Genomic DNA, 12,882 nt, shown 5'->3' with positions numbered 1-12,882 from the left:
CAGTTTTGGAAAGTATTTTTCAGCCACAAAGCCAATCCTGATCCAGCACTTTAATTGGACAAAATAAGTAAATATGCGTGTAGAGGGAAGGAAAAAAATGTATAATAAACTTAAGAATAAATTATAATTTTATTCATTCTAGTTTCTTAAATTTATTATTTTAATTTCGTGAATTTTAATTATAATATTTAATTCTTTAGTCTTAATGATTTTGATCATTTTAATATATTATTAACAAATAATTTTGATTAATTAAGTTATTAAATTTATTATAAATTAATCAAAACCATTAATTATTAAAAAATTAAATAAAAAATTATTAATCCAATTTTTTTATAATGTTTCTTGTCTTCTCCGCAACCACATTTTTTTTATCTCTATTAGTCAACATAACTTCACCATAATAACACTATATTAAGATTAATAATCGTTTATTAAATTTTTTTAATAATTAATAATTTTTATTTAATTTATACTTAATTTAATATCTTAATAATCATAATTATTAATCAGTAATCTATCAGAAACAAAATCATAAATTTATAAAATTTAAAAGATAAAATATTATAACTAAAAATTAAGGCAACAAAATTATGAATTTAAAAAATTATAAAACCAAGTTTGAGTGTGTATTAAAAGTTTCAGTCATCAATTGTATTGTTAAACAATAATCAATAGAATGAATGTAATCAACAATTTGAAGGCACGGTCTCATACTATCCCCAAGGTTCTTTCATGTACCTTCTTCTCATATTTTTATTAATGTTGTAAAATTTTGGTTACCATCTATAATGTTATGTGAATTTTAATTGCAGATTAAACATGGATGAAGGGTTTATGCTCTGTAATTTTTGTGCATGTATTGCTTTCTTTAATTTATAGTTGACGTGATTCAATAAAAAAAAGGAAAAAAAATTCAGTCAACAATTTGAAGACACGTGCTGACATAACTAATATCTGATTGTAGTCATATGCATCCCAAAGGTTCTTTCATTCGCCTTCTTCTCATATTTTTATTAATATGGTAAGATTTGAGTTGTTACCATCTGTAATGTTCTATTAATTAAAATTGTAGATTTAAAGTGGATGAAAGGTTTATGTTCTGTAATTTTTATGTGTGTATTGCTTTTTTTAATTTATGGTGAAGGGGGGATTCAACCAAAAAAAGAAAGAAAAAATATAGTCAACAATTTGAAGGCACGGACTGACACTACTAATATTTAATTGTAGTCATGTACATCCTAAATATTCTTTCAAATGTCTTCTTCTCATACTTTTATTCCTTTGGGTATGAAGCAATTTTCAAATTTCTTTTTAATTTTGACCAAGTAGTTTATGGTTTGCTTTGATTAACCATACACTTATTTTGTTGACTTATATTTTTTCTCATATCTTTTTTTTTCATCCTTCCTTTTATTTCAAACAATAACAAATAATATATAATATTTAACGTATTACCTAAAAATCATACTTTATTACGTATTACTTACATGTAGCTCAACATTAATTATTCCAGCTTTACGATACTCAAATTGGAGTATCATTGTATCAATCCGTGCACCGGCACTGACTTCTGACTAGTTATTATTATTATTGTCATCATTACTATCACTTTCAACACCATCAGTATTATTTTTGGTTGTTGTCATTACTACCACTATATCACTTGAACTATCACTATTATTATTGTTAAGATAATCTCTTGAAGGTGATGAGAAAACAATAAATGATGAAGTTTGAAGGAATACGAAAAAAAATTAAGAAAAAAGAATTCAAAGATAAAAGGAAAGATGTGAATAAATTAATATTAAAATATTTATTTTATTTAATACATAATTAAAATTTAAGTATTTATTCATCCCAACAAATATGTATTTTTTTTTATTTCAATTCCTAAAAATTATATTTGATTGAATTTTTGTTCGGGTAAGTTAATAATAATACTACATCTCATGTCGAGGTGACATACTAATATCATCAAGGGATGACATATCATATCATACTGACATTATTAGTCTATTTACCACATCATCATTTATAATATGGTCTTAAAAAAATATTTAAGCTTTATTTTTCTATTGCGTTGCTGTCTGTCTGTTTCCCCCAGGTTATATACAATACACTTAGTCATTGTGAGATCGTCATTTTAGTGAGAAAAAATAAAATCGTGAAGTTTTGAGCTCATTCTCGTACAAGACCAAAATTGTAACAGAACTACATTTAGTATTGGCATTCAGAAATATAAAACATAACGACGCCGATAACCCACAGTAACAGATCAAACACAAGAAAAGAAAAAAAAAAAAAAGTTGACGGAATATCCATAGTTACACACCGTAAGTTGGTGGATATGACCCGATCCGATCTTAATCGGGTGGGTCCTCACGCACCGGGAGCTGCATCTTTAACCTTACTCTGCAAATAGCCTCTGTAGTCTCTGGCGTAGTCTTTGACGTGGCTGGCGGTGTCGTAAATGCGGGTCCGCGCGTAGTCGACGCGGTCGGAACCGGGCGGGTGGAGCCCCCTGAAGTAACGGTACATCCACGACAGCGCGGCCACGAGTGCAACGCCGAAACCGCACACGGACAAGAACCCTGCGGTGACGATGAATACGAGGGTGCCGGCTGGGACCCACACTGGGCTTGATAAGATGATTAAGGGGAGGAAAAATATGAGGCCCAGGATGGCCCCTGCGATGGTTGGAGCTGTTGTGTGAGATCGAGAAGGGAAGGGAGTGATTAAGGGAATGAAGGGGGAGTGTCTAAAACTGACAGGTGTGGCGTGTGGGCTGAAGAGTGCTATTTTGGTGACATGCAAGGGGTTACGTGGAGGTGCTGGGATAGATCACTCCTTCAGACTCTCCAAGAATATCACCTTTATTCTCAAACACTCAACAACTCTGCGTGTAGTACTACTACTTTGCAATTGCAATAGTATTAAGCTGTTTATTATTGTTTGCTAAATGTTTAATTATTATTTTTACTATTTTAACTGTCATTTTTTTTCCCATAAACATATAGTCTTTTCAGTTATGGTGCAGACAATGTTAATAAAGGGACACTTTTTTTTCATGTTTGATTTTTCAAGCAGGCACAAAATGGGGAGAGTTCCATCGTTAAGTTAATATTTGCTTTTTCTCTGGGTTAGAAATTTTCAGAATTTAGCATAGTATTGATAGAGGCCGTACCCAAATCAAATAAACATTAAGATGTAGTAATTAGGAAGTGATCCTAGGTCGTTTCCCAACGACGAACAATGATACATGTTCATGACAGATAATAGAAAAATAATAACGAAGGGAAGTTGTTTGTTTTTGTAAATTAAACAACGAGTAAAATTGAATTAGAAAATATCAAAGTTGAAACACTAGACCACCACTTTCTAAAGTCTCACTTAACTTGCTTATTTTTTTTTTTTTTTGCTTATGAAAGATTACCTTTTATTATGATTAGTCAAGGTAAATCATGCTTAAGCCTATACCTAAGATTAATTAAGAGGTAGGAAATAGATTTAAGAAAAGTCAATATTAAAAAAGATTGCCTTTCAAAACAAGATTAATTAATTTTATTCATGAAAAAGATTATTATCTATTAAATCATCCAAATTAAATCAAATTCACATTCTTAATTAATAATGAGCTATTTAAATAAGTACTCATCTATTTACATATTTCACCACGAGGGTAATTGACTATTTTGGACCATAATCAATTATCTTACAAAATAATCAATTATCATTGTCTCAAATTGTTGTTTGAGATTACTTACTTTTAATTCTTTTTTTTAAACACTTAATCTCTTCAAATTCAATTTCTTAGAAACAAAATACTTATTCCAATTTTAGTCCTAATTCAACATTTTTAATTCTAATTCAACTAATTAATTTAAATTTCAACACTTGAACCTTAATCCAACAATTTTAGTCTCAATTAAATTTTAATCATAATTCAATAATTTTGACCCTAGCAAGCCACACACAAATAAGATATAAGTTCCTTCTAAAATTGACCTAAATATTTCCAATTTAACAAATTTACTATTGCAGTTAAAAATTAACTTTCTAAAAATAATGTGCGTGCTAAAAACATTCTAAAAACTTTAGCGTAACATTTTAAAAACTTAACCAATCATTAAAACGATGAAGCTAACAACTATTATTTATTATTATACAAAGCAAATAATAAAATGACGAGCACAAAAAATAAAATTAGGTAAAAAAATTGAAATTAACATAGAAAGTACTGGATTATACGTTATGACAAAAGAGCAACTATAAAAGGATAATAATCCATACATAATAATAAACATTACATTTCAACCTGTCATAAGTTTTATTCAAAATAAAAAATATCAGTTTTGAAAATTATTTAACATCTAATTTTAAATTATCCAAACCAAGGGATCTAACTCAGATGATTCAATAAAATATGTAAATACGTAAACTCCTTAATATTATGTTAAATTCTTACGAATAAAAAAATTGTACACATCAATACAGAATTTTGTTTTTTTTTTTAGCCCCTAAATTTTATAAACTGATTTAATCCCCTTTTATGGGAATACAAATAATGATGAAAAAAATAGTTAAAAAACTAAAAATAAGGTCAGAAAAAATAATTATGTTAATCAGTAAAAAAATTGGGAATGAAAAACAGGAATATTAGTTTAGGGTCTAAAAATATAATAACCCCAATACTTTTTTTAAAACAAAATGAAAGGTATTCTTTAACTTCATTATAAAAAATCCTGTTTTAAGCTGAAACACAAAAGTCCCAAACTGAACTAAAGACATTGGTATTCTTTTATCTTTAGATGAAATTAAACAAATAAGGGAGGTGAGTGCAATTTCCCCTAAGTTAATATTTGATTTTTCTCTGGGTTAGAAATTTTCAGAATTCAGAACAGTATTGATCGAGGTCGTACCCGAATCAAATAAACATTAAAATGTAATAACTAGGAAGTGATCCTAGGTCGTTTCCCAACGAGCAATAATACACCAAATGTTCATGACAGATAGTAGGAAAATAATAACGAAGGGGGGGTTGTTTGCTTTTGTAAATTAAACAGCGAGTAAAATTGAATTAGAAAATATCAAAATTAAAGCACGTTGCTTTCCCTTGATTCACAAGCAAGTTTCTTATCCTAGTTTATGAGTTTATCTTTTATCAGTTGAACCACTTAATCCAATCCTAAATTAAATTACTAAGCGAAATTTAACATAAGACATTCATTATATGATTAAGCAACACATACACCAATTACTCATAAACGATCATTAAGCATGAACGTAAATTAAGCGCAGAGACAATTAATCAAGTACTAAGCATGCATGAATAAATAGCAACAAATTCAGAGTAATTAGTGAAGAGGAAAAATTGAACAGAATTTAACTGTAATACTAGAACCTCAAAGAAAACTGTGCTTGATCCTCAAGAGAAAACAACGTTGGGGACTTAGCCTTCCATTAATTAATAGAGAACGAAATTATAGATTGAAGAATGAAATTTTATTACTGAAACGAAAAGTAAAAGCTGAAATTGCAAAATGAAAATAATGTCTAAAAGAAGAAAAGCCTAAAATTAAAAACGAAAATAGGAGAGAGAAAAGAGAGAGAAGAGACTTAAACTAGAACCTTGGTGCTGTTATATAGTTTTCCAGCCCCAAAGCTTACAAATCTGTTTTAAATCCAAGCCCACAAATAAAATAAAATCAAGTGTAGATAAGATAAGATAAGATCTATATGAAATAATATCTAGATGAGATCAAATCTAAATAATATCTAGATAAGATAAAGTCTAAATAAGATAAAATTTTGTAGAATAAAATAGTCTGCCCTCTTCAAGTCCAAGCCCAATTCTGGATTCAAGCCCAATGTTTTATTAATTCCTGAAATTAGATTAAAAACATCAAATTAGCTTAATGGGCCCAAATAATAAAACTGCATAATTAATTTGACAATTAAGATTAATCAGTACTTAAAATGGTGCAAAAAAAGTTAAGAAATAAGAGAAAATAATAACACATTAAAAACAAATAGAAATCAGATCAACATCAACATCAACACAGGCTGAACTCAATTAATACAAGTGACACAACATGCTACATTGTTGTAGTAAACAAATAGAAATCAGATCAACATCAACACAGGCTGAACTCATCAACAAACAGAGAAAAATTCTTACAGTTATTAGACAAGCAAATATGGGACACTTCAAGCAAAAAAAGCCATTCAAAATCCAAGTTTTGTCTAGCAGTACCTTTTCTTTTATGATTCTTATGATTTCCCTTGGATTTGCTGACACACCCAAGAATTTCATTATCTTTTTTGGTAGGTCTCCATTGCGTCTGATGGATATTTTGTTTGTAAGGGATCAGGATGGTAATAGATTTGGAGAGAGAATTCCTTTATTTTGATTTAAATGATTCTCTCCTATAAATATGATGATGATGTACTTATGATGATTTTGAGACACCTTGATGATTAATATTATAATCAATATTATTATTAGTGGATATTTCAGACAATTTATTTATCTTCAGGTATCTTAGACAACATAGGCCTCTCTGGTAAATCATGGGAGTTTTTCTTCATGTTTAAATACTTGCTGTCGGTAGAAGCCATGCAGACGATCAAAAAGCTGCTTCTTCACAGACTCAAAAGCCCGATCAAATCTTTCTATTTGCTCCATGGCATTTATATTATACAAGAACAAACCATAGTATAGATCAAAACTATCTCCAGCAGTATTTTCCACCAAACTCAACAAAGTCTCATAGCCCTTTGTGTCAATTGGCGTTCTCTCCAACTCCAGTTTTTCTAAAAATCTTCCGGTAGTATGCGTGATAAATTGTGATCCAGCTGCATGCCAATCATGTTCAGCACATGACATTTCAACCATTCGGCACCCTTCACTAGCAAAAATGTCAAGAAACCGATCACACCGTGATGTTCTTGATTCATCTATTCCTATTCTAACTTTATCATAAACAAAAGCAAGACCATTCCACCCATTTTTTCCACTCTCAGGCCCAAACATAGGATGAGTGCAGAGAATATCAAAATTATGTGGTAAATGATGAAGAAACAAGTTTCTAGGAAATTCCTTGACAGAAAGTATATCCACAAACAAAGTACTTCTCTTCAATCTTTGCACGGGCAATGATTTAAGAACTTTTTCTGTGGAAAGGATTGAAGTGCAAAGTAAAATCACTTCTGGATGTTGTTCACAAAGATCGTCAATGTTATTGAAATATGAAACCCCCAATTCTTGAGCCACGTGAGTGTAATCTGATCTAGAGTATGCCAACACTCGATGACCATGACTCACAAAAGTTTTTGCAAGAAACTGTCCGAAGTTGCCAAAACCAACAATTGCAATCTTGAGCTTGGTGTTGTCATCAGACTGGTTTGCACCATTTGGTGGAGAACACTTCCGGGGACAGTTTCGATCTCTTCTATGGGTTGTTTATGTATAATAAGAACTCGCTGGAGAGGTTGGATTTCGCCTTCGAGGACTTGAGGAAACAGCTCATGGGGCGTTTGCATGATGTTGTTAGAGAGCAGTTGTTTCATAATGCTGGAATGGGAAAGGTGCAGAGTTTGCCTGATGAATATGTCCATCAACTGCTGCTCAAGAAGGGTCAAAATGTTTCTGCTGCACCTGTGCTATCACTGCAATATTTGATAACTTTTTAAGAAAAATCAAATGCATACTACCAAAACTAATAAGTACTTGTTGGTACCACCCGCGCCTTGCTTTATGTTTAATTTGGTTGAGAGGTGATGGTGGGGTGGAAAGGTATTTATAGAGAGGTTTTCATTATTGGGAGATAGGTGATTAGTGTCGTCAGTTTTTTAGGAGGAAGTAGCAGAGTGTGGGGTCTACTTTTCTCAGTTTCTCTTTTTTTTTTTTTAGGTTTTCCCGTAGAGGATAGGATTATCATCGCGCACTCATGGGTGAACTGGCATGAAAAAGTTGTAAAAGGACATGTAACTGTGTGACCTCGAATTAGGCTTTAGATATTTACTTTCGTTTAAGCGCATATCGGATTTCCGACTTGGGAACCTTGTGATTTGCCCTTCTGTTCGAATTTATATGATGAAAAAGTTGTAAAAGGACATGTAACTGTGTGACCTCATTCTAATTATAAATAACGTACATGCATGATTCACGATATTGGGTTATTGTAGTCTGATAAAGTTTATGCATGATCTTTAGATAAACATAAAGCAAAATGCCTCGAATTAGGCTTTAGATATTTTACTTTCGTTTAAGGGCATATCGGATTTCCGACTTGGGAACCTTGTGATTTGCCCCTTGGCAATTAAGAATTTAACGTGGAATAATGATATATATATATATATATATATATGTTATACAATTAATGTTAAATGTTAAGCTTTTGTATTTTTATCACTTAACAACTTTTTCTAATAAATTAATCTTTTGAACTGTTTTAATATTTAATTTCACATAATTTAAACATTTCTTGGTATTTTATCTAATAATGGATAATTATAACGTTGATGTAAAAAGTATCTACAAACTTTACAGATAATTAATCTTTATTGAAAAATTTAGTATTATTTTCTTTTTTAATTACGTTATTTTTATCTATAAATCTCAAATTTAAAACCTTATTTGAAAAGACTGAATCCAATACTACTCAAACTAACAACTTTTTAGTAGTGAATACATAATTTGAGCTTGAGTTATTTGTTTATAAAAAACATGTATATAAGATTGGGTATTTTACTATCCAACCTATCTCATGCTCGTATTTATGGAAGATCAAATTTATGGAAGATCAACAATGGAGTTGGGATGAGCCAATACAGAAGTAGCTGCCAGAAATCCCACAGTTCCTTGATGATGATGTAGATGACATTCCTGTCAGAGGTACAAGATCTTTATCTGAGATTTATCAAAAGAGCAATGTAACTGTCCTAGAACCTGCAGAATTTGAAGAAGCTGAAAAGGATGACAAGTGGATAAATGCTATGAAGGAAGAGTTGAAAATGATCGAAAAAAATGACATGTGGGAGCTAGTGGACAGACCTCAACACAAACAACCTATAGGGGTAAAATGAGTTTATAGAACCAAACTTAATCCAGATGGTTCTGTAAATAAATACAAGGTTAGGTTGGTGGTGAAAGGCTATGCTCAGGTGTTTGGAGTGGATTTTTTAGAAACCTTTGCTCCAGTTGCACGTCTTGATACAATTAGAATGCTACTTGCCTTGATTGCACATAAAAGGTGGGAAGTTTATCATTTAGATGTAAAATCTGTCTTTCTAAATGGTTACTTGCAGGAGGAGATTTATGTAGAGCAACCTGAGGGGTTTCAAATCAAAGGAGATGAGCAGAAAGTTTACAAGTTGAGAAAAGCATTATATGGTCTTAAACAGGCTCCTAGGGCCTGGTATAGCAGGATAGATGATCATTTTCAAGATCTTGGATTTGTCAAAAGTCCAAGTGAGGCTGCATTATATGTGAAATTGATAGATGCAAATTTAATCATTATTGCTGTCTATGTTGATGATTTACTTGTGACAGCAAATGATGAGAAACTCATAAAGGAGTTTAAAGCTGAAATGTTTAAAGCATTTGAAATGACAAATCTAGGCTTGATGAGTTTCTTTTTGGGAATGGAGGTGAAACAAGATCATGATGGAATCCTCATTCACCAAAAGAAGTACGCAAGGGAAATACTCAAGAAGTTTCATATGGAGGATTGCAAAAGCACTACATCTCCAATGAACCAAAAGGAGAAATTTAGCAAGGATGATGAAGTTGATAAAGTTGACGAAATGCATTATAGAAGCTTGATTGGTTGCTTAATATATCTTACTGCAACCAGACTTGACATTTTGTTTGCAGTAAGTATACTTTCAAGGTTCATGCATTGTGCTAGTGAAGTTCATCTTCAAGTTGCCAAACGAGTTATTAGATATGTTAAAGGCACTTTAGACTATGGTATAATGTACTCTCATTCTCATAATTTTAAGCTCCATGGATATTCTGATAGTGACTGGGCAGGTTGTATTGATGACATGAGAAGCACCTCTGGTTATTGTTTTTCCTTTGGTTCTAGAGTCTTTTCTTGGTGTTCTAAAAAACAAGAAGTTGTAGCTCAATCAACTGCAAAAGCAAAGTATGTAACTGTTGTTGCTGCAGTGAATCAAGCTCTTTGGATCAGGAAAATTATGACAGATTTGCATATGAAACAAGAAGAAAGCACACATATTTTTGTGGACAACCAGGCTGCAATCTCAATTGCTAATGATCCAGTGTTTCATGGCAAAACTAAGCACTTCAAGATAAAGCTTTTTCTTCTAAGAGAAGTTCAAAGGGAAGGAGAAGTGAAGTTACTGTACTGCAAAACAGAGAATCAAAGTGCTGACATTCTGACCAAGGCACTTCCAAAAGCCAAATTTGAATACTTGAGACAAAAGCTTGGAGTTAGCAGTTCCAAAGTCAAGGAGGAGTGTTAAGATGTGACTGTTGAAACTGTCTAACAAACTATAGTAGATAAGATTTTTATGATATTTTTTAGGAAAAATAAAAGTCATGTTGACTAATAGGATACAACAGTTTTGATCCTATTTTCTAGGCATGATTTGTTAGTGATGTTATCTTTTTGTTAACAGTTACTATCCTTTCATGTTTTTAAATATGTTGCTTCATATCAGAATAAAGTAAGCCTTTGCAGTCTCAATTTCTTTCTTTATGCTCCCTTTCATTGTTTAATATTTCTGCCTACTATTATTAAAAAAAAACAACATAATCTAATGAGTTTAATCTCTATGTGCTATTATTGTCTACTAATGAAGGTAGTTATTGTAAATGCCAACAAAGTTATCGTATATGATAATTTGTATAGCTACCTTTGACGCCACGGTTGAATGACAATGTATAGACTATTTTGCTCTAATCTTATAATGTTGTTTAGTTTATAATGGGTACATGAATTTGGTTTTTTTAATATTTGCTTTTTTGGGGGTATGTCTGGGCAACTTAGCTTTGTTGTTATGATCTATGCTGTTTCTTGTTTTGAATTGTCTTAATCTTTACGTGATGTAACAGAGCTAAAGACTGTTTTAGCAATGCAGTTGCTCATAAATAATGACCATTTGCTGGGAGGATTAAAACTGCTACTGTTTTGTTTTATTTGTGGTTGTTCTTTCCGATCAAGTCTAACTATAGTTACATTTTATGCTAATCTCCAGATCCAGTGATGTTGTTAAACTCTACAACTACAAGTCAAATGGTGCAAACCAGTCTGATGACAACACCAAGCTCAAGATTGCAATTGTTGGTTTTGGCAACTTCGGACAGTTTCTTGCAAAAACTTTTGTGAGTCATGGTCATCGAGTGTTGGCATACTCTAGATCAGATTACACTCACGTGGCTCAAGAATTGGGGGTTTCATATTTCAATAACATTGACGATCTTTGTGAACAACATCCAGAAGTGATTTTACTTTGCACTTCAATCCTTTCCACAGAAAAAGTTCTTAAATCATTGCCCGTGCAAAGATTGAAGAGAAGTACTTTGTTTGTGGATATACTTTCTGTCAAGGAATTTCCTAGAAACTTGTTTCTTCATCATTTACCACATAATTTTGATATTCTCTGCACTCATCCTATGTTTGGGCCTGAGAGTGGAAAAAATGGGTGGAATGGTCTTTGCTTTTGTTTATGATAAAGTTAGAATAGGAATAGATGAATCAAGAACATCACGGTGTGATCGGTTTCTTGACATTTTTGCTAGTGAAGGGTGCCGAATGGTTGAAATGTCATGTGCTGAACATGATTGGCATGCAGCTGGATCACAATTTATCACGCATACTACCGGAATATTTTTAGAAAAACTGGAGTTGGAGAGAACGCCAATTGACACAAAGGGCTATGAGACTTTGTTGAGTTTGGTGGAAAATACAGCTGGAGATAGTTTTGATCTATACTATGGTTTGTTCTTGTATAATATAAATGCCATGGAGCAAATAGAAAGATTTGATCGGGCTTTTGAGTCTGTGAAGAAGCAGCTTTTTGATCGTCTGCATGGCTTCTACCGACAGCAAGTATTTAAACATGAAGAAAAACTCCCATGATTTACCAGAGAGGCCTATGTTGTCTAAGATATCTGAAGATAAATAAATTGTCACGATCCACCCTAGGGTCATGACTCATTCCATCCATTTAATATCAAGGTCAACACAGACCCTTAACATATTGTCTAAAATATTCACTAATAACAATATTGATTATAATATTAATCATCAAGGTGTCTCAAAATCATCATAAGTACACCATCATCATATTTATAAGAGAGAATCATTTAAATCAAAATAAAGGAATTCTCTCTCCAAATCTATTACTATCCTGATCCCTTATAAACAAAATATCCATCAGACGCAATGGAGACCTACCAAAAAGATAATGAAATTCCTGGGTGTGTCAGCAAATCCAAGGGAAATCATAAGAATCATAAAAGAAAAGGTACTGCTAGACAAAACTTGGATTTTGAATGGCATTTTTTGCTTGAAGTGTCCCATATTTGCTTGTCTAATAACTGTAAGAATTTTTCTCTGTTTGCTGATGAGTTCAGCCTGTGTTGATGTTGATCTGATTTCTATTTGTTTACTACAACAATGTAGCATGTTGTGTCACTTGTATTAATTGAGTTCAGCCTGTGTTGATGTTGATGTTGATGTGATTTCTATTTGTTTTTTATGTGTCATTATTTTATTTTATTTCTTAACCCTTTTTGCACCATTTTAAGTACTGATTAATTTTAATTGTCAAATTAATTAGGCATTTTTATTATTTGGGCCCATTCAGCTAATTTGATGTTTTTAATCTAATTTCAGAAATTAATGA

The 12,882-nt window shown here is 31.7% G+C and overlaps 1 protein-coding gene and 1 pseudogene across 1 annotated transcript; one reads left to right on the top strand and one right to left on the bottom strand.

The window, feature by feature from the left end:
• LOC100802648 (arogenate dehydrogenase 1, chloroplastic-like) overlaps positions 1–12,159 on the top strand; it is a 30,257-nt pseudogene extending 18,098 nt beyond the window's left edge.
• On the bottom strand, positions 2,204–2,841 carry LOC100803702 (oleosin G; the record flags this gene model as incomplete). Its single annotated transcript, XM_006596639.2, has 1 exon — positions 2,204–2,841. A coding segment is annotated over one exon (459 nt), but the record flags the coding sequence as incomplete, so codon positions are not given.
• Positions 12,160–12,882: the final 723 nt, after the last annotated feature.

This window comes from Glycine max, chromosome 14 (assembly GCF_000004515.6).
Source record: "Glycine max cultivar Williams 82 chromosome 14, Glycine_max_v4.0, whole genome shotgun sequence".
Classification (NCBI taxonomy): domain Eukaryota; kingdom Viridiplantae; phylum Streptophyta; class Magnoliopsida; order Fabales; family Fabaceae; genus Glycine; species Glycine max.
The sequence above is the reverse complement of the archived record's forward strand: the minus strand, read 5'-3'. Positions and strand labels throughout refer to the sequence as shown.